General features: G+C 39.0%; 1 protein-coding gene across 7 annotated transcripts in view; it reads left to right on the forward strand.

Moving 5' to 3' along the window:
- The window catches only part of RHBDD1 (rhomboid domain containing 1), a 165,278-nt gene that overhangs the window by 19,719 nt on the left and 123,374 nt on the right, over window positions 1-22,185 (forward strand). For 6 of the 7 annotated variants that reach the window (XM_017947033.2, XM_003908022.5, XM_017947029.3 and 3 more), the window contains 2 exons: window positions 9,563-10,085; window positions 12,190-12,322. In XM_017947033.2, the coding sequence (XP_017802522.1) occupies window positions 9,653-10,085; window positions 12,190-12,322 (566 nt within the window). In that variant the 5' untranslated portion in view covers window positions 9,563-9,652. Of the gene's footprint in view, window positions 1-8,779; window positions 9,013-9,562; window positions 10,086-12,189; window positions 12,323-22,185 lie in introns of those variants that run through there. The other variant, XM_017947030.3, reaches the window with a different exon arrangement.

The following is a 22,185-nucleotide window of genomic DNA, read 5'->3' on the forward strand; positions in this document are numbered from 1 at the left end:
AACATTCTTCATATGTCCATTTAGTGGTCTTAAATCCCAGCTCCTCAGAGGTTACATATTTTGCCTATACATGCCTTCCATATGGGTGGCGTTGGTACTAAAGGCAGGCTATTATAAAGCACATCTGAACATTATCCCACTAAGGGATCAGAAATTTTGTATTCGTGTTCATCTGGGGAGATGGTGTATGAAGGGAAAAAGGAAGGAGGAGCTTTTATGTCTTAAGAACTCTAGGTTTGAGCTTGGGTGTGGTGGCTCACACCTGTAATCTCAATACTTTGGGAGGCCAAAGTGGGAGGATTGCTTGAAGCAAGGAGCTCAAGAGCAGCCTGGACAATACAGCAAGACCCCATCTCTACAAAAAATACATATAAAAAAATAGCTGGATGTGGTGACACTTGCTTGTAGTCCCAGCTCGGGAGGCTGCTGTGGGAGGACCACTTGAGCCTAGGAATTCAAGGCTGCTGTGAGCTATGATTGCACCACTGCACTCTAGCCTGGCAGCAGAATGAGACCCTGTCCCTAAAAAGCAAAAAAACCCTCTAAGTTGGATAAATTAAAGTCAGAAAGATATAGGCAGCTGTCATTAGAGAGATAGTCGAATCGTTGTGTTCAGCTGGGTGAGATGGTTTCTTAATATGGCTGAAACAATGGAGGGTGTGAAGTTGGAGAACCGTCATATTAAAGATCTCAGTAGGCTTCAAAAGGAGGAAATGCTCTCGCTTCCCAGTTGCTTCTGGAATGGAGTCTAAGTTGTAGATATTTCCATGAATAGATACTGAAATATAATTATTGAGAGAGTGTCACAGTCGTCATAAAGACGAGATTCCCATTACCATCCTAATGTAATTTGATTCCAGTTTTTATTTTTTATTCATGAAGTCAGTTTTCATTCATTTGATTGTCTTCATTTCTTTGTATCTCTGCCATTAATGTGAAGGAAGGAAACAGAGGTCCCTACTCTAATTCCCTCTGATTTTATCATTAATGTAGCTCTGGAAGCCATTTAACAGATTAGATAGCCAGAAAAAAAATGTCATTTATGTGCAACTAGTCATCAAGTAATTATGCTGTCTAACTAAGGTTTCATACTATACCCCCAGGACTCCCTATTTACTAATCAACTCAGGTAGAATATGCATTCTGGTAAATTGAACATGGTGTAATGATGTGAAGCCATACCATCTGCTATTATGTTAAATATTTAAATATTACATTTTAAAAGCACAATTTACATGTTATTTAAACAACTATGTTTTGCATATAGCAAAGCTTTTCAAAATGCATTCATGTATTTGAAAAGAGAAAACAGATTACTTTGTGAGTATTCAGTTCTTGTTTTTCACTAAATGCAAATATATATTATGCCATTTTCTTATTTTCAAAACTGTCTTGAAAATCTGCATTTTGTGACTGGATTCTCTTGGAACCTAAGGAAACTAAAGCTTTTAAGAAAAATAAAATTATGCTAAGTAGTTTTATTGGAAGAACAAAGAATTTTATTGTTATTATCTTGGACTAAAATGTTCTCATCCATTGGCTCTATAGTAACAGTAACAAGTGGAGCAAACAATTTCATAAATTTGGACTAGAAAAGCCGTGAATGAATAAGATTCCTGAGAGAGTTACAAGGGTTGGAAGAAAAGCTCCAGTTCAGTTTATTCACAGAGAAAGATGACTGTAATGAAACAAAATAAGTGAGAAAAACTGCATCTAGTGTGTGTGTATATTTTGACCACATTAATGCACTATTTGTGATGCACAAATTTGCTGTCTAGCTCTTGTAATTAAAAAAGCAGAGGAAGTTTTTATGTTTAGTATAAATAATTTGCTATTTTCATAGCATTTTTGCTTTGTTTGCATTAATAAAACACACTAACCTTTTTTTTTTCTAAATAATTGCACAGAATTTGTAGTCAAATGTGTTGGCCTAAGCAATATCTTGCCATTGGAGTACATTCGCATTCCTTTCCAACATATTATATCACAGGGCAATGGTAGAGCTGCAGTCTTTGTGGTTTAACCAGGACAGTTTCTTTGTGGTTTCACCTTTCTTTCTGAAGATTTCTCTTGACCTGAGCTTGTTAAATAATTTTCTGTAGAAAGCGTGAGTGAGTGTGTATGTGTGTGTGTGTTTGGGTACATGTGTGTGCCTGTGAACATGTGTGTGTTTGTATTGTATTTTAAGCAATGAAAATCTAAGCATTTTCTCAGTATCATGAGTCTTTAGGGAAATGAAAATCAGTATTACTTCACATCCACCAGGATGGCTACAGTAAAAAAAAAAGATGGATAAATACAAGCATTGTTGAGGATGTGGTGAAACTGGAACCGTTGTACAGTGCTGAAGGGAATGTAAATGGTATAGAAATTTGGAAAACAATTTTGCAGTTACTCAGAAAGTTAAGCATATAGTCACCATATGAGCCAGCAATTTCACTCTTAGGTATATACCCCAGAGAACTGAAAACATATGTTCATAAAAATTGTACATGAATGTTTATAGCAGCATTATTCATTAGAGCCAAAAAGTGGAAACAAATGTCCATCAGCTGATGAATGGATGAACAAAATATGGTATAATCATACAATGAAATACTATTTGACCATAAAAAGAAACAAAGTATTGATAGTTGCTACAACATGGATGAACTATGAAATCATTATGCTAAGGGAAAGAAGCCAAATACAAAAGGCCATGTGTTGTGTGACTTCATTTATATGAAATGTCCAGAATGGGCAAATTCATAGGGACAGAAAGTATTAAAGATTAATTGTTGCCAGGCACTAGGTGGGAAGTGAGTGAGTGACTGCTAATGCGTATGGGGTCTCTCTTTGAAGTCATGAAAATTCTAGAACTAGATATGCACAACCTCGTGAATATACTAAAAAAAAACACACACTGAATTGTGCTCTTTAAGATTGAATTTTATGGTATGCGAGTTATATTTCAGCTTTTAAAGATGAATGCTAAATCCCAGTTATGCCTAGTGTTCCATTATTGGAATGCTAAGCTTATGGGAGTTATTTATATCCTACTGTTCAAGGTCATCGCCAAGGTCTAGTTTTTCACACACAAAAAATTGCAACCTCCAGCATAAATGGGTTAAGCATCTGGAAGGTCAGGTATTAGCAAAGTACTGAGTTTGAGTGATAAGAGGACTCTTGCCAAATGACTTGAACAAACAAATTTTCCCCTATTTCTTAGAGCATATACTTCAAATATTCAAAACTGTTAAATGAAACTTACCAAAGGCATGAAAGTAGTGCTCATGATGTAGCATTAATATATCTCAATTATGTAGTGACAGACTTTTCTTGAATCTTCAAGGGGGAAAAAAACATACAATTTAAGAATATTTCGGTGAATAATTTTGGAATTTGTTATACTTTTAGTAATATGGAAGTCTCAATCTTCAGAACAGCATTTGATTACTGCCATTAAGACTCTGTAGTTCCTGTCTTTCTTGTGAAATTAATTTTGTTGGTAGCAGACACCAAATTGGGAATAGAATTTATAACTGGTATATATTCTTGCAATTTAATGGTCTCAATTCTTATTGAACATTTAAATCTGGAAATTGAGATATATACTGCCTTAGTAAATGATAATGATGAAATATTTTCTGCTTTGTAAGTAGAATTGAAAATCACTGTAATTAGTTTCTTTTCCCTTTTTACTCCTTTCTCTCCCCCTTGAGACACATTGGTTTCCCAAGTTATGAATTCAGTTTCTTTTGTTTGTTCTAGCTGTTAGTCTTTCTTATTACATACCTGTTTAATTTTTAATTTCTCATTAAAAGTAAATATGGCTAATTTTCCTATCAATATTGCAAGAAACCTTCCATTTCTCTCTGCCATAACCTTGATATAGTACTGTCTAGTCTGTATTATTACATAATTAAAATGCTTTTTTTTTGTCAAATAGTTCTGGCAAAGCAACTTATCAATACATTTTAAGTGGATCAGAGATTTATTTCTGTAATGTTGAGATTAGCGTTATAAATACTGTCATGGACCTAAAAATGCTAAGTGGAATAATATGTTCAGTGCTCTGGGAAAAGTTGTAAAATTGCAGGAAACATACTTAAAGATGAACGTATCGTAGGTATTCAGACCTTCTTAATCAGTTTCATTTATCATATAATGTAGACACATTAAAAAAATACACTAATCTTGAGTCATTTGAGAAATACAATTGGCCCTCCATATCCTTGGATTCTGTATCCATGGATTCAACCAACTACAGATTGAAAATTTTTGGCAGGTGTGGGGTGGGAAATGGATGATTGCATCGGTGCTGAACATGTACAGACTTTTTTTTTCTTGTCATTATTCCCTAACAATACAATAAAACAACTATTTGCATAGCATTTATGTTGTATTAGGTATTATAAGTTACCTAGAGATTATTCAAAGTATATGGGAGGGTGTGCATAGGTTATATGCAAATACTACACTGTTTTATGTAAGGGACTTGAGCATCCATCGATTTTGGTATCTGTTGGAGGTCCTGTACTCAATCTTCCATGGATACCCAGGGAAAAGTGCATTTACTAAGCATGGACCATATGCCTGTCACTGTGTATTTGTGGTGATCCTATGGTGGCTCTGAGTACTGTTGGTGATCAAGACGGATAAGGTTATTCCTGCCCTTGGCTGTTTATACTGTAATCCTGGAGCTACTGATTTGGTAGCACCCATGCGACTGGAGCATAGTGACTGATGCAGAGACCAGCTTGAGATGAGACCACCTGTGTGGTGGGCAGGGAACTGGTGATATAAGCATATAGTTATGGGAAAGAGTTTGAACTTATTCTTGCTGTGATGACAAGCCATCAAAGGCTTACTACTGGGGAGTCCAACTTCAGTTTTATACAAGATTATGCTAAGCAGTGGTGGAAAATAGTGGGTATCAGAGGAGAAGCAGAGGATTCAGTTGGTTGGATTTTATGGTAATCAGGCAAGCTATGATGGTGACCCAGACTAAAGTAGTGGCCCTAGAACTAGAAAGAAGTAGATTGATAAAAAACTGTTTAGAAGAATTAATAAAACTTGATGGATAGGATTTGGGGGTAGCAGGGTGATAAAGTTAAGGTCAAAGGACATGTCAAGGACCTTTCTACGTCTTTGGCTTGAACAACTGGATAGGTGGAAATCCCGTGTCTTGAGGTGGAGAGCATGAGAGGAGGAGCTGATTTGGAAGGGACAGTCCAGTGTTCAGCTTGGGGTATGTAGAGTCTGGTGGGGAGGGTGTGTTTGTAAGGTAAGGGAGCACAGGGACTGTCCTTTCTTGAACTCTGGTAACTGGCTCGTGGTCTGGATACAAGTTATAATACATAAACCGTTTCTAAAACCCAACAGATTTTACAGGTTTTCAGTTCACAGGTAAGTTGCTATAACTGATGATGCCTCTGTGGTCTTTCAGATAGCGCAGCACTCTAAACATTTCTATGTATTTGATAGTCAAAACATTAACTATATTCATTTTATAGTCAGTGCTCACTTACTGTGATCGGTCTTCCTTGGTGTTCCTAGAACCGTGCCTCTCTGGCCCACAAGGTCAGGTTACAGATTTGATCTTTACATGGTTAAGTTGGATTTTCTAAGTTGTCTTTTGACAGGCTGCATCCCTCACCTTGGATGGCTGACTTGGTAACTGATTAGGAAGGAAACTGCTCTACAGTTGTTATGAACTAGGACTGATTTGTCTTTCCTACTACTTAAGACTCAAAACGTATGTTCTACCTACACTGGGACTCTAATGGCCTTTGTTTACAAAGGTGGAGCCCAACAGATATGCACTTCTCACATTGGCTATGGTTATATCTCCTTTGGCATTAAGTATGCATTTATGGAGAAGTAGAGCCACACAATTTTACTTCTCTTTTGATTTCCTGTGGACAATATTTTTATTCTTTCAACAAGTATAAGTAGGCCATTTAAAGGCTGGGAATATAAGTGTTTTGTTATTTGCTGTACCTCCAGTGCCTGGCACAGGGACTGTTACGCATATGGCACTTGATAAATATTTATTAAATACATAAGTGAAAGAAGGAATGGCTGAATCATTGTTCTGTGAGAAAGGATAATTCAGTTTTCAGAAACCAAGGCAGCAGGCAAACTGTATTTTCCTCTAAGATTATGTCCCTGGAACCTGCTGAGAAATCAAAGCTGAAAAATAGAAATTTGGGCATCATCCTGATAAAAAGAATTACAAAAATCATGAAAGTGGAAGCCCTTTAGTGTGTGCAGGGGACAGTAGGGATAGAGGAGAAGCGAACAGCAGAGAAACGGGTTGGAAGGAGGAGTGAAGCCTCAGGAAAGCAAGGAGTCCCGTGGAAGCAGGAGCAGTCAACAGTGGAGAGCTGGGAGGTGCGAAGGGATGCAGACACAAAGACACCTTTTCATCTGGCCAGAAGTAACTTAGGAAAGTGCAATCAGAGCCTGGGACACAGTGTAAAGTAAGACTGGGAATTCTGTCCTTTTATCTATATTCTTCATTACTAATGATTGTAATTGAGGGGCAAGTTTTTCTTGAGCAAAGATGTAGTTTTGATTTTCTGCTACATAAAGCCCAGCGTCATAAGACACTCTTGGCAATGATATTGAAGGGTTTATTTTGTGATTTCTTGTAAGCTGATTATTTACTGATCAATAATCAAGGCCAGTTTTTTCATTGTTCCTATTAAAGGTAATAATGTTTGATATATATAATATACATATTTATGTGTATGTGTGCACACGTGTACACACATGTTGATAAATTTAGGAGAATTACAAAAAAGTCACAGTAGGAAAATATTTGAAAATTGACTTGAGTTCTAATGTGAAAAATATAGATCATTTATCCAGAGTTATTTGGAAGCATTTCAGTTTAAATTCCATTAAATTCTCTAGTTCATAAGAATGCTACAGAGCTACAATAATAACAATATAGAAACTTGGGTTGTGCTAATACATGGGGTTGTGCCAGTAATGTGTGTGTGCATGCTTGTGTAGGTATATGGCTAATTGTATGTGTGTGTGTGTGTGTGTGTATGCACACACACATTTGAGTCTTTTTAGGATGTTACCATTTGCAAAGGAATTAATTCTTACATAAGTAAGTTTACTTTATAGAAATGAAAGTAGTAGCTACTGTTTATTCTGCAGCTCTTTTGTTCCAAGCATGTTATAGTAATCCTGGGAAGGAGGTTTTATGATTCTTAAAGTGAAGAAGTTGAAGTTCAGAAAGTTTAAATGATTTGCCCCAAGTCACAGAGCTGGAAGATAGGAGAATCCTGCCTTTTTTTTTTTTTTTTTTTTTAATACTCATGCATTGTCCAGTGTGCAGTTAGAGTCCTTAGGGTGTAAGAGTGAGTTACCTGTTTGGTTGGGGGCCAATTAATCTCCATAGAGAAAACAGAAACCATTAGATGAGAACTTTTTCAACATTTGCACCTAATCTATTTAATATCCATAGCTACACCTATTTTTCTTTTCTTTCTGTTAAGAGGAAAAGGCACTTGCCTCCAAGCACTTCATCCTTTTTATTTATCTGTGTCTCTGCCTGTACCTCTTCCCTTACTAGCTTCTTCCCATGAGCATAAACCAATTTCTCCCTGTCTTAGTCCGTTTAGGGTTGCTATAAATACCTGAGTCTGAGTAATCTATAAAGAAAAGAGGTCTATTTCACTCACAGTTCTTCTGGCTTAAAGTTCAAGATTGAGCATCTGGTGGGGGCCTCAGGCCACTTCCGTTTGTGGTGAAAGGTGAAGGGGAGCTAGCATGTGCAGAGATCATGTGGTGAGAGAGGAAGCAAGGGAGTGGGAAGGTGCCAGTCTCTTTTAACAATCAGCGCTGGCAGGAACTAATAAGAGTGAGAACTCACTCACCTCCTGACCCCAGGGAGGGCATTCATCTTTTCTTGAGGGATACTCCCCCATGACCCAAACACCTCCCATTAGGTTCTACTCCAATACTGGGGATCGGATTTCAACATGAGGCCAGGCATAGTGGCTCCTGCCTATAATCCCAGCACTTTGGGAGGCTGAGGCAGACATATCACCTGAGGTCAGGAGCTCAAGACCAGCTTGACCAACATGGTGACACGCAGTCTCTACTAAAAATAGCTGGGCATGGTGGCACCTGCGTGTAATCCCAGCTACTCGGGAGGCTAAGGCATAAGAATCATTTGAACCCAGGAGGTGGAGGTTGCAGTGAGCCAAGATCATGCCATTGCACTTCAGCCTGGACTACAGAGTGAGATTCGGGCTCTAAACAAATAAATACATTCATTCGTTCATTCATTCAACATGAGGTTTTGGAGGGACAAACACTTAAACCATAGCACTCCCCAAAGGCAGTACCTTCTGTATTAGTTGTAATGTTGCATAACAAACCACTCCAAAGCTCAGTGAAGTAAACCAGTACCATTTATTTAGCTTACTGTTTTGTGGGTCAGCAAATTAGGCTGGGCTCAACTGGACTCACTTGTATACCTGTGGTCAGCTAGACAGCTTCACCTCTGGAGAAGTAGCTGACCAGTGGCAAGGACCTTCAGGGTGACTGCAGTCTGTACCTTTCTTTCATTAGCACACTGGCCTAAAGTTCACATGGTTGCTTGAGAGGGTTTCAAGAGAGAAGCCTATAAATCATCTTGAGGTGTAGGCTGGGAGCTCAGTAGTATCCCTTCCTCCACATTCTGTTAGCCAAAGCATGTCACAATGCCAGCCCAGGTCCAGCGGGGTGGAGAAGCGGGCTGGTAAGCCATGGAACTTCTCATTGTCATTAACCCCAAATCATATTGTTGGGATCAACAATATCACCCTTGATTTGGGGTTAATGTTAGATCTCATAGTTCTCATAGTTAGATGACCACCTCAGGCTGCGTTTGTGCCTGTGCTCTGGGTTCCCTCTCTCACTGCAGTTAGAACATCATGTGGCCGCTGTTGGTTTATTTCTCGGTGGAAAGTGAGCCTCTTAAAACCAAGGACTGTGTATCAACCCAGGATTTGGCTTGTAGAGGAGGTAACGAAAAGCTGAAGTTGTGAAAGTAGATGTCAGACCATTGGTATCTGGCAGCATGGAAATTGGGATTCAAAATAATGTATGCTTGTGTCTTCAAACTTGCTTGTTGATGTTTAAAAACTTTGGAGCAAACTCATTCTAACATATCAAAATCAAATATTTCTTTGAAAAAAATGGAGGGGGTAAAGAATCCTGGCTAGGATTCTGAGTAGAAATCATTTAATGCTTGCACACTATCTTTGTAGGTTTTTCATGAGGTTACATGTTTGTTTATAAGGAAGTCAAGTTAATTTCGTGACGTGTTTGTCAGAGAAAACTGTCCATTAACTGATTCATTGGGATTTGGGATAAAATTTCTATTCTAGAATGTAAAATGAAGGAAGGGTGTCAGTCAGCATCCTAGATATTACTCTAGAAGATGTTGAACGTAAATATTTCTGTTAGAATGAGTAGTAGCATTTACCTTAAGGGAGTTTGTCTTGAAGTGAGTATGTCTTATATGTGCACTGATTCTTAATTGATTGTTTTTCACATGCATTTTGTGTTTTAGGTTCAGCTGTCTATATATCTCCCTAGATACCTAAAACTGACTACCTGATCACGTCTTCCCATTGCTGAGCTATTTCCCTGATATCTGGCCATGCAACGGAGATCAAGAGGGATAAATACTGGGCTTATTCTACTCCTTTCTCAAATCTTCAATGTTGGGATCAACAATATTCCACCTGTCACCCTAGCAACTTTGGCCCTCAACATCTGGTTCTTCTTGAACCCTCAGAAGCCACTGTACAGCTCCTGCCTTAGTGTGGAGAAGTGTTGCCAGCAAAAAGACTGGCAGCGTTTACTGCTCTCTCCCCTTCACCATGCTAATGATTGGCATTTGTATTTCAATATGGCATCCATGCTCTGGAAAGGAATACATCTAGAAAGAAGACTGGGAAGTAGATGGTTTGCCTTTGTTATCACCACATTTTCTGTACTTACTGGAGTGGTATACCTGCTCTTGCAATTTGCTGTTGCCGAATTTATGGATGAACCTGACTTCAAAAGGAGCTGTGCTGTAGGTTTCTCAGGTAAGGGAGACAACATTTTGAGGTTGCATGCATAAAGGAAGCAAGGGAGGTGTGGCTGCTGTCATTTTATGAAGTGTGGGTCCCTAGTTGGTGAGAGGAACCAAATTCTAAGTGGTTAATGGCTGCTGATGCTTTGCATCTTGAAGAGGAGGCTGGAGCATGCAAGGACTAGTTTTTGCCATTTTACATTATGCTGCATCATCCACTCTTAGACAGTCTGCACTAGGACCTGCTGGGAGGTGGTTTGTAGAAGACATAGTATTGGAAATATGCACCAGCTCCATATGGTAGGGTCACAGAAAGACCCACAGATGTATCTGTAATAGGGAGGTCTCAAAAAAGATGACTGTGCTTGTGAAGTAGGCTCAATGTGCTGTCTCTGATTACCAACTTGTCTGCACCTGGTGAGACAGAGCACACTCATCTGCAACAAGTTACATGAGGCAGATTTAGTATTGACAGTTAGGCAGCAAGGGACAACAGGAGCCTAGGATTCATTGTGAGCCCGTCCTTCAAGGCTCAAAAAGCTGCCCAGGGCTGTTGGAGTCTTGACTGTGTGTGCTCCTTTCATGCAGATAAGGAACCCCGAAGAGGCAGCCAGGTACAAACCTGGGAATCACATGAATCACTAGGCAAAGCTTTGAAAGACATCCTATTTAGGGAGTGGATTAGGCTGTTTCAGCCAACCCCCTTTTATCTCAGGGTGTTGAATTTCCAGCACATTTCCACAGTTATTCTTGAGAACGACAAGCGAGAAAGGAGGGGGAGAACTACATAGGTCCAAGTCCACCTGGAGAACTGTCCTGCATATGCCTCTGGATGACTTTGTTAATAAATGCACTACACCCTGGTATGGCATGCTGGCCCTGTTTTAGGAGCCATGATAGTCACTCTACATAACCTAGCCAATTTAATTTATACAGCAGATCCATGTGGAGATGGGATTGTCTTGATTTTATTTTATTATTTTTTTATTTTTTTGAGACGGAGTCTCGCTCTGGTGCCAGGCTGGAGGGCAGTGGTGTGATCTCGGCTCACAGCAACCTCCGCCTCCCAGGTTCAAGCGATTCTCCTGCCTCAGCCTCCCGAGTAGGTGGGACTACAAGGCACGTGTCACCATGCCCAGCAAATTTTTGTATTTTTAGTAGAGACGGGGTTTCACCATGCTGGCCAGGATGGTCTGTATCTCTTGACCTTGTGATCCACCCACCTTGGCCTCCCGAAGTGCTGGGATTACAGACGTGAGCCACTGTGCCCGGCCTTGATTTTATTTTACTTTTTTTATTTTTAATTTTTTTTTTCTGACCACCTGTGGACTGTTGGGGGATTGTCCTGATTTTATAGATGAGGAAGCCAAGACCCAGAGAAGTGAAGTCACTAGCACAAGGTTACCCAGCTAGGAAGCGATGGAGCTGGGTTTTGAACCCAGTCTGTGTATTAGCTGTATGATGCATTGTCTCTCACCTCCTTCGTCACTAGTTCCTTTTTACAGATATTTCATGGGACCAAAATTTCCAGCAGGATTTAAATTAGGTGTTCTAAATATTAGAATGTGAAGGGGAAGAGAGAAAAGTCCTGAAACAAGGAAATCTAATCTAATCCTTCCTTCTGCTTTTCCTGACATCCTTCCCCTTTCCTTCCAAGATGTGTCCTTATGCATCTAATTGTGGGAGAAGAAAGAATATATGCCCTGCCTTCAACATGTTTTTCCATAGAGGTTAGAAAAATACAAGTTACTGGTATTTTTATTGAGTTAAAATTATATAGCATAACTATTTTATTTTATAGTGTACACTATTTTATAGTGTACAGTTCACTGGCATTTAATACCAATGATAGCATTTCATTCACATGTTAGGTATTATGTATTTAGTAGCATACTGAACACCAATATGAACTTCTATATTTAGAAACATCAAAGGCGTGACTGCCTTTAACATTGTCTTTTTACCGAATGCAGGATTTTAAGGAATAGGGTATGTTTTAAAGCAAAAAGTTGGATGTAATCGAATAATCATTTTCACTTTTAATTGGCTTTCTTTATAAATGTTGATACTCCTACTTTGGGATTGTTAATATTTGCATGTTCTTCATTCTCTTTTAGGAGTTTTGTTTGCTTTGAAAGTTCTTAACAACCATTATTGCCCTGGAGGCTTTGTCAACATTTTGGGCTTTCCTGTACCGAACAGATTTGCTTGTTGGGTCGAACTTGTGGCTATTCATTTATTCTCACCAGGGTAAGTGTTTTCTTTTAGGGAATACAGTTGAAGAACCTGATGTTCCATGGAGAAAAAAAATTGCAATAATAACAAGGAAACCACTTGTTTTCCACAGTGAGGTTTATTCTTTATCTGTTAGGACAGAGTCAAGCTTGATGGTTTTAATGTCAGACATTTCTGGGTTTAAATCTTGTTAACTATTGAGCTGTATAATTGTAGGTTACTTGTCCTAACTGAGTTGCAGATTCCTCGTTTTTTGACTAGGAGAAACTGTTATACAGATTTGAGGATCAATATTAACCGGCCAATCAGCTGGTTAATTCTGAAAGCAATATTCCAAAGAAGCACATAGAAACCATATAACTATAAAGATTTAAAAGCTATAAGATATGTTGATCTAATGCTTTTTTTTGGTCTGTCTGTTTCTGAGATGGAGTCTCACTCTGTTACCCAGGTTGGAATGCAGTGGCGTGATCTCAGCTCACTGCAACCTCCACCTCCCCGGTTCAAGCAATTCTCCCGCCTCAGCCTCCCAAGTAGCTGAGATTACAGGCTCCCACCACCACGCCCAGTTAATTTTTGTATTTTTAGTAGAGACGGGGTTTCACCATGTTGGCCAGGATGGTCTCCATCTCTTGACCTTGTGATCCGCCCACCTTGGCCTCCCAAAGTGCTGAGATTATAGGCATGCGCCACCGCGCCCGGCAGATCTAATGCTTTTAGGCCATTTTAGCTGTCAGTTGTCTTGGTAATAGAACTTTTTAAACAAAAGGCTTTACTTGACACTCAAAATGTGAAATGGATCAGCTCTGAAGTCTTTTGGGTTGAGAGGTGGCATGGGGCCCCTTTCACTGTACTCCCATGTTGCTGTGGCTTCCTCAGAGGAAGCACCTCCACAAAACCCTAAAGCTCCAGGAAGTGCAATTTCAGAACTGCTGATCTCTAGATGAATTTTTTCCCTTACAGAGAAGGACTTGGAAATTCGGAAGGTTAAGAGACTTGTCAACAAACAGTTTGTGGTAGACACCAGCCTCATGAGGATTCAGGCCCCCTGACTCCTGTCTGGGGCTCTTGCCTATTCATGCTGCACTTTCTTCCTTTGTTTCCTTTCTCTGCTTTTTGTTTAGAAAAAGGAGGATAAGTTGTGTTATTTGTCCACCTCTTCCACCAGCTTCACTTTCCTTAATCTGTCTTGTGCAACTGGAAATACATGATATTTGTTTTTACTGTGGGACTGGATATTGGCGAAGGGTGAGATTCAGGAAGGTTCAGAAAGAAGGAAGATTTCTGTTTGCTACTGTTCTTTACAGACAGTTTTTATTTTGGTTTTGATTTGTGTGACTGTACTGGGTGTCTTACCTTATTCGAGAGTATTCTCATTGGGCTGTGTGTCAGCCTGGTAACTCCGGGTCCTTCTTTAATGCTAATTTCCCATCATGGGCAGCCCCTGGCAGCTGGCCTATAAATGGCAGTGATGTGGTCCCTGAGTACTACTCATTTACAATTGTATTGCTACTTTTGACAGTTCCACGAAGAAAGTCTAACAAAATCTTCAAAGTTTTCTTTGAAAAAGCATCCAGTAATGTCTGTCCCTTATCTGAACAGCCCTCTCTATACCTTGTCACTCACTGCTCCTCTGACTTGCTTGATGTGACTTGGTTCTCTGTGTCAATGATAGGCTCTTGTATGTGACTGGCAACACCCAGCATTCATATGAAAATCACTCCCTCTGCTATTTGAACTTTTATCCTGTGATGAATCCGTTGAATAACAGTGCATTTGATATTCTTATGCAACTATTTCTGAAGAGCTTTTTATGCATTTCACTTTTTAGGATTCCCCCCAACTTACATGGAAAAGGCATGGTTGCGTTTTTATGTCATATGCATATTCTGTGTGGAGGGACCGGTAATTCTGAGCTTGGGAAGTAAATGAAATTTCCTGTCTTTGAACTTGAAGTCTTTTGATTTTTAAGATTTGACTGCTTTGAATGATAAACTTCTAATATACAAGCATCTACTTATGCATGTATCCAAATAAAGACTACACTAAACACCGGTCCAGGAAACCTAAGCAGTGAATGCTTCTTTCAGACAGATCTTGGAAGAATGGGTGAAACTGGAGCTCTCTTTGCAATGCATTGTTATTTGCCTGATGGTTGTCAATTAGAATTTTCATTGGGAAAACACTGTAAATCTGTACAACAAAGCTTGCTTTATTGCAGGACTATATGGGCTGCCCTTTGGGAGGAAAACAAAATCTGCCAAAGCAAACATTTGGTGGACTGCTGTGTTTTATGAAAGCCACCGAATTAGTAATTTCCTTGGTTACAGAGTTTTATGAAGGAAAGCCACTCCAAATAGGCATTGTGAGGAGTATGAGGGGTGTGGACTTGATGCCAGAGTGAAGCAATCTCACTCATTCATGTGGTGCTTTTGCTTCTCACAGTCTCTGTGTGTACTTACTTCAGAGGTTGCTCTGCTTCACACGTGGCTTTCCATTTTCCTTCATGGGACCCTGATAGGTGATAGTGTCTGAAGAGGCGTCCAAGGAGGGAGGTGTGCAGTCCACCTCTGGTGCCTCCTTCCTAGACTGGGCTCTTGTCCCTTCCCCCCTCCTACCCCCAAGATTCTGTTGATGGAAGGAAGGGGGATATGTTGCCTGGTTTTACCTTCTAGCCAGATTGTGGACCTCTGTGTGTTCTCACCTGAGACTTAGGCCATCTAGACAGAAAACCAAAGTGGAGAATCATGAACATCACCCAGAGTAAAAGAGCCGCTCAGCAACTGTGCTAGAGGAGAGCGGTTGAATGTGAGGGGGCCAGGCTCACATACTGGCCGTGGGATCTCGGGCAAGGTACATAGCCTTTCCGAGCCTCATTTTCCTCACCTGTGAAATGGGATATTACTTACCTTCTCTGTTTAATAAGTCAGTTTTAAGGGGTCATATGTGAATGACCTCTTTGTAAACAATAAGAAGTACTCACCCCTTTTATTACGAAGTAAATCTCTGGATGTGTACACTGTTCCTAAATAGAATCATACCTAATTTCTTTTTCTTTCTAAAATTAATAAATCAGCTGTTATTTAATTTTGTTTGTTTGACTTCCACTCCCTACTTCCCTTTGCTCCTACCTGACTTTTTTCATCCTTAATGACAGTAGTCTAAAAATGCCCATAAGCCACTCTTAAACACTAAATAAGCAAGCCTTGGCTGCATTTGGACCCTGGGGTATTACAGTTGACCCCTGAACAACTTGGGGGCCAGGAGTGCTGAGCCCCCATGTAGTTGAAAATTCGTGTATAATTTTGGACACTCCAAAGACTTAATTATCAATAACCTACTGTTGACTGGTTAAGTCAACCTACCCAAAAACTGGTAAGGCTTTACTGATAACATACACACACATTTTGTATGTTATATGTATTATGCACTGTATTGTTACAGTAATCTAGAGAAAATAAAATGTTTTTTAGATCATCATAAGGAAGAGAAAATGTATGCACTATTTGTTAAGTGGAAGTAGATCATTATAAAGGTCTTTATCCTCATTACCTTCATCTTGAGGAGGAGGAGGAAGAGCAGAAGGAGTTGGTCTTATTGTCTCATGGGTAGCAGAGGTGGAAGAAAATCCTCATGTAAGTGGACCTGCATAGTTCACACCCATGTTGTTCAAGGATCCACTGTATTTGGTAAAACATGGCAGCTGAAAGCATTACCCCCTAGGCTTTAGATACTGTTTCATTGCTAATATTTGACAAGAATAAAATTACTTTGACCCAACTAAAAACTCTTTGGCTAAATTGATCAAATGAGATAAATATATATATATTTTTTTACTTGTTTCCATTTTTTATTATACAGATTTTCAATTTACTTATTTTTCAATTTAAATTTTATTTTCAATTTATTTTTCTACTTGTTTCAATTTTTTATTTTCAAAAATATTTATAAATTTATAAATTTTCAAACATAAAGAAAAGTTGATGCACCATTTGACAGTAAGTTGTAAACATCGTAACTTCACCCCTAAAAACTTTAGCAGGCATCTCTTAAACATAAAACTATAATTTTACAAAACCACATTACTGTTGTCATGCAAAGGAAAATTAACAGTAATTCTTTAATGTTGTTTAGTAATTGGTTCATGTTCAGATTCTCCTAGTGTTCAAAATATCTTTAATAACTGTTGTTGTGGCCCAAGGAGAACCAGGATCCAAAATTCACATATTACCTTTGATTATTATATTTATTTATTCTTGTATTCTAAGACGGTCTTCCCACCTTTTTACTTTTCCATGAAATTGACATTTTAAAGATATCAGATCTCTTGTTTTCTAGAATATCCCACACTCTAGACTTATCTCCTTGTTTCCTTTGGGGCTTGTTTAACTTGTCCCTCTATCCCTTGCTTTTCTGGAAACTGAAGGTTAGGTCTAAAGGCTTAATTAGATTCAGATTAAACTGGCTCTTTTTTGGCAATAATACTCCATAGGGATGATACATGTTGCATTACATCAGGAAGGACATACATGCTAGGTGGCTCCTCTGTTAGGAATTATAAGTTTAATTACTTGGTTAAGATAGTCTCCATTATAAGGGCACCTTTATCCCTTTGGAATTAGCAAGTACTATATGAGGTGACACTTGGACACCATGCAGATAACTTGTTTCCAGTAACTTTTTGTCTTATGGTTTTTGTATAGATCAGTGGTTATCCTTGTCTGGATTGTTTATTTTAGGGAGAGTTATAAAGGATGACTTTCTCATTGGTTATTCTTTTTACACTTGTTTGATGAGATTAATCCAGAGTTGGGGGTTAAGACCCCAAGACAAGGAATTGAGGAAGATGAATGTTTGTCAAAGGCTGATCTTAGTTTTACAGACTTCAAGCTTGTTTGGTTTTGTGGGTTCTCCTTAGGAAAAAAGTACAAAACTGCACAAAAAAGTAAAAATTTTAAATGAGAAAGGGAAAGACAGTTCATAAAATTTTAAGAGCTGACAAATATTATAAACATGAAATCCATAAAAATAATATAATATTAATTCCCTGACACATCTCTGTAATATTTTCCCCCACAGGTTTTGCTGCATGCTTTTTGATCTCTTTTTTCACATGAAAATAATGTGGCAATAGTATTTCCGTAGAGAGAACATCATGGTGGCTCAAAATTAAGTTTCTATTATTAAAAGTTTAGAAGAGCTTTCTTCATAGCTCATCATGTAAATTTTTAGAATCACTGTCCAACTTTGGAAAGCCTCTATCAAGGTTCTTTTTACAATCAAGCTGTAAAATTTCAGTACTTTTCAAGTTTTTTTGTGTGTGTGTGAAGTTATCAATATCAAATGTTTTTTGAATTGAATTGAATGTTGTCATTGACCTTTAGTGGCAAAGTGCAGGTTTTAGTTTTCTTCATTGATGTACTTTGTTCTTAAATCAGCAAGTAATTTAAGTACTTTATTAATGTTCTTGTGATGCATTCCTCTTCATTAATTGTCAGAAAGCCAAAGTCCTGCTGATTATTTGTTTATACTTTTTGATGTGATTTGCATATAATTTTGTTTGAGAATTATAAACCTAGGAATTCTGATAAAGTTAGTTTGCAGGATTCTCCAAAAAGGAAAGGAACATGGTACATTTATAATTGCATATACTGTATTATCATAGATGTTCCTGATGTGGGAGAGCCTCTAGTTTCAGTTTTGACTATGTGAATGAGAAGTGAATCCTCTTCTTACAGTTTTACGTGCTTGGTGATTAGAAGATTTTTCCAGACACTGGGTCCTGATTCCAGCATGATGACTTTACTGCAAGTGCCGGCTGCCATAGGACACTTGAGAGTGCTCTCGGACCGCTGCTCTTGCATCTCCTGTTATCATCTGGGTTACAAATGCACAGTGGGCATTAAGAGTATTTCTGGAAGCCATTGTTGCACTGTAAAGACTGGCAGTGACTCAGCTATGCACAGAAATGACCACAAACCACATAAATTTACCATGCTGAACCCAAACCAAATGTATCCTCAACTCAACGTCCCTTTAGCTGAATCCCAAAAATGCCTGGGGCTACTCCAGTGACAACTGATATGGGAGGAAGTGTGACAGAGGGGGAGGTAGAGTGGAAAGAGACAGCAGTTTTAGTAGGTTGTGGTTAAGATATCTCACTTTCACAAGTATAAAAGAAATATGACCATGTGAACATGTTGCTGGGACCCCTCCCATAGCCCTGAAGGAGGCCAGGCAAGTGAGGGACCTGATGCCTCATGAGCTTCTTGACAAATCTGCATGTTTCTGTTGAGAGGGGGTTGGTGCAGTGATGACTCTGGGGAGGCGAAAGTCATGGAGCTGAAGAGCCTTGTAGACTGCAGGATAATGGAGGAATTAAGAGATAGGAGGTTTTGTCAAGTTTGAAAACTGAGAAAGCTGTGAGAATAGGAACTGGTAGTCAGAGGAGAGGATGCTGGAGTTGGTTTTGCTGGTGACATGGCCCTGAGCATGTCTATGGTGGTATGAAATTGAGACATGGGAGAAGAAAAGGTTGTGGGAGTCAAGGAGGTGTTCAAGGGGTTGTGAATTTAAGATGTTGAGTGGGTCTGTTTTCACACTGCTGTAAAGAATAGCTGAGACTGGATAATTTATACACCAAAGAGGTTTAATTAACTCACAGCTCCCCTTGGTGGAAGAGGCCTCAGGAAGCTTACAATCATGGCAGAAGGTGGAGGTGATTCAAGGTCGTCCTACATGGTGGCAGGTGTGAGAGAGCGCCCAGGGGAAGTACCAGACACTTATCAAACAACCAGATCTCTTGATAACTCACTATCATGAGAACAGCGTGGGGGAAACTGCACCCATGTTCCACTCACCTCCCACCAGGACCCCCCTTGACATATGAGGAGTATATTCAGATTATGATTCAAGACGAGATTTGGGTGGGGACACAGAGCCAAGTCATATCGGGAAGATTATCTGCATGGATAGTGACATTACCTAGGATGACTACAGGAGATAGGCTTGGGGGAACAAAGAGTGTGAGGCTACTCCAGTGTTCTCTGTGGATGTCAGGAAATGCTATTAGAGGCAGATAGTAGACAGCATCTTTATTAGTTTCTTATTGTTGCTGTAACAAAGTACCACAAACTTGGGGGTTTAAAATAACACAAATTCCTTCTATGGTTGGTGTTGTCAGGTGGAGTTCCCCTAGACTCTAGAGCAGTTCGTAGGGGAGAAACTATTCCTTACTCCTTCCAGCTCCTGGTGGCTGCTGGCATTCCTTGGCTTGGGGCTGCATCGCTCCATCTCTGTGTCCAAGGTCACGTGGGCTTCTCCTTTTGTATCTGTGTCAAATATCCCTGTCTCTTTCTCATCAGGACACGTGTGATGGCATTTAGGAGTCACCCTGGTAATCCCGGATGATCTCTGCACCTCAAGATCCTTAACTTAATCACACTTGCTAAATCCTTGCCATATATGGTTACATTCATCAGTTCCAGGGATTTAGATGTAGATGTCTTTTGGGGAACCATTATTCAACCTACTACAGCATAAACAAAAAATAGGAAGCGGTGGAAATTCAAACTCAGAATGCCAATCACATGTGTCTCGGCCTGTGTGTGTGCGCGCCTCTCTTCCCTCTCCCTGGCATGCCTTTTATTCTCTCCTTGTGAATTCCTGGTTATTCAAAACCCAAATCATACAGTATCTATTGTGTGCTACTCTCCCTGATTCCTCCAGGCAGTGTTAATTACTTCTTTGTCTTTGCTTCTATAGTGTTTGTAGATTTATCTACCATAAGCACTTCCTCCATCATAATTTTTCTGTGTTTTTCACTTTCTTTCTAGGCTATGAGCTTCTTTAGGGACTGTTTCTAATTTACCTTTGTGTCTTAACCATCTGCCTGACCCAAACGAGGCACTTAGTAAATATTTGTTGTTGAATGGACATAAGTTAAAGAGCATCAGTTGTTTCATGGTTGCTGTTTGGCTTGAAATGGCTTGCTAGATTGTTTTATGACCTCTCTCAGGGATTTTAACTTTATTCTTTCCATTATAAGGTGGAGTGATATCTCATTGTTTTAGAACTTGGTATGTCACTCAAATGTAAGGAGGTAGCAATCTTGAACAATGTTGGATTAAATCTTTAGTAAAAAAGAATGTTTATTCCCTCATGTGCCCGTGCTTTTGAGATCCTCGTTAAATGTTGACCTCAATCAATACACTATTTCCCTACCCATAGAGACTTCACAGTTTAGCAGAAGAAACACTAACTACCCACCAAACCAAAACAGAAGGTGGGAATGTTAGTTCAATAAAAGTAGAGGAACAGAAAAGGAAAGTAACTCTGATTTGAGAAATTAGGAGGCTTTGCAGAGGAGAGGGTTATGTATATTGAGTTTGGAAATAGTAGGGCAGATGATGAGACAGACTGCTCTTTGAAAGGGGAAGAGAAAGAACAAATTCTAGGAAGCATGGCAAATTTATGAAATCACAATCTATCCACAAATGCTGGGGCATAAAGCTAGTGGTGTTCCTTCAGATGTGTTCTGTTGACCACTAGTTCCTTGAGATGTATCCTGAAACAGGGCTTCCTGGTCAGTAAACTTCATCTCATGTGATGTTCTGTGTTCCTGCAAAGGCACAGTGCACATGAACATGGGAAGGATTCTGAAAAGACTGCAAGATGGAAATTGGATTTGCCAATTAGTTTCCCAAATTTGCTTGATGATAGCACTGTTTTGTTTTAGCACTAGCATGAAGAAATCTACAGAACAAATGTTCTTCATGGTACATTTTATAAACTCCAAGTTGGGAAGAAGCAAAACCATAGAGAACAGACTAAATCATAGAGGGCTTTGGATGACAGGTTAATAAATTTAGACCATGCTTGTAGTCAGAATGGACACACACGGCTTTGGTTTCTGAGAAGGAAAAGCCATGAATTAATACGTGGTTTAGGACAGGAGGCCAGGAATAGCATAAAGATTTGCAGAATTGGGGGCAGGTGTCCATTGACACTGTTGACATAGACAAGAGAAGACACTGAAGGCTAGAACTAGTGCAGTGACTGAGAGAATTGAAAAGAGCAGCCTCACAGGAGAGGGGTTTCCAAGGCCCAGTGACAGTTCATGGACCGTAATAGGAATGACTGGTGTGTTGGGAACTTCCTACATGCCAAAAACCATTTAAGCTCTTTACATCTATTATCTCATATCATTCTTACACCTACTTTGTGAAGAAGAGATTATTATTTCTACCACTTAAGAGATGAAGAAACTGAAGCACAGGAAGTTAACTTATTGTAGCTACTTAAATATTAGCTAGTCCATTGGATAGCCAGTATTTAAGTTTCTGCAATCAGGCCCCTAAATTCATACTCTGAACTAGTGGTTCTCAAACTTTTGGTCATAAAACCTGTTTAGAGTCTTAAATTGTTGAGGACCCCAAAGAGTTTTGGTTTATATGGATTGTATCTATTAATATTTACCATATTGGAAATTAAAACTAAGAATTAAAAAAATTAATATCATAATTCATTAACATTCATAATATAATTTATCAATAATTCATTTTAAATATCAGTAGTAAGCACAATATGTGTTCACATAAATATGTTTATGAAAAATTAAGATAGTTTTCAAACAAAATGAGATGAATGACAATATTTTTGCAAAACTTTTAATGTTTGGCTTAGTAAAAAAAAAAAAAAAAAATGTGTTTTCCATATTTGCTTCTGTGTTAACTCCTAGAGCTATATCATTTTGGTTGAGTGTCAGTTTGGCCTCACACAGGTATGTACTTGGGAAGGGTAAGAGGGATTGTTTTAGCAGCTTTTTCAGATAATCGTGGGTATTCCTCTTCGCACTACATCAAAAGTTGGCATGTGGT

This window comes from Papio anubis, chromosome 10 (genome assembly GCF_008728515.1).
Source record: "Papio anubis isolate 15944 chromosome 10, Panubis1.0, whole genome shotgun sequence".
Classification (NCBI taxonomy): Eukaryota; Metazoa; Chordata; class Mammalia; order Primates; family Cercopithecidae; genus Papio; species Papio anubis.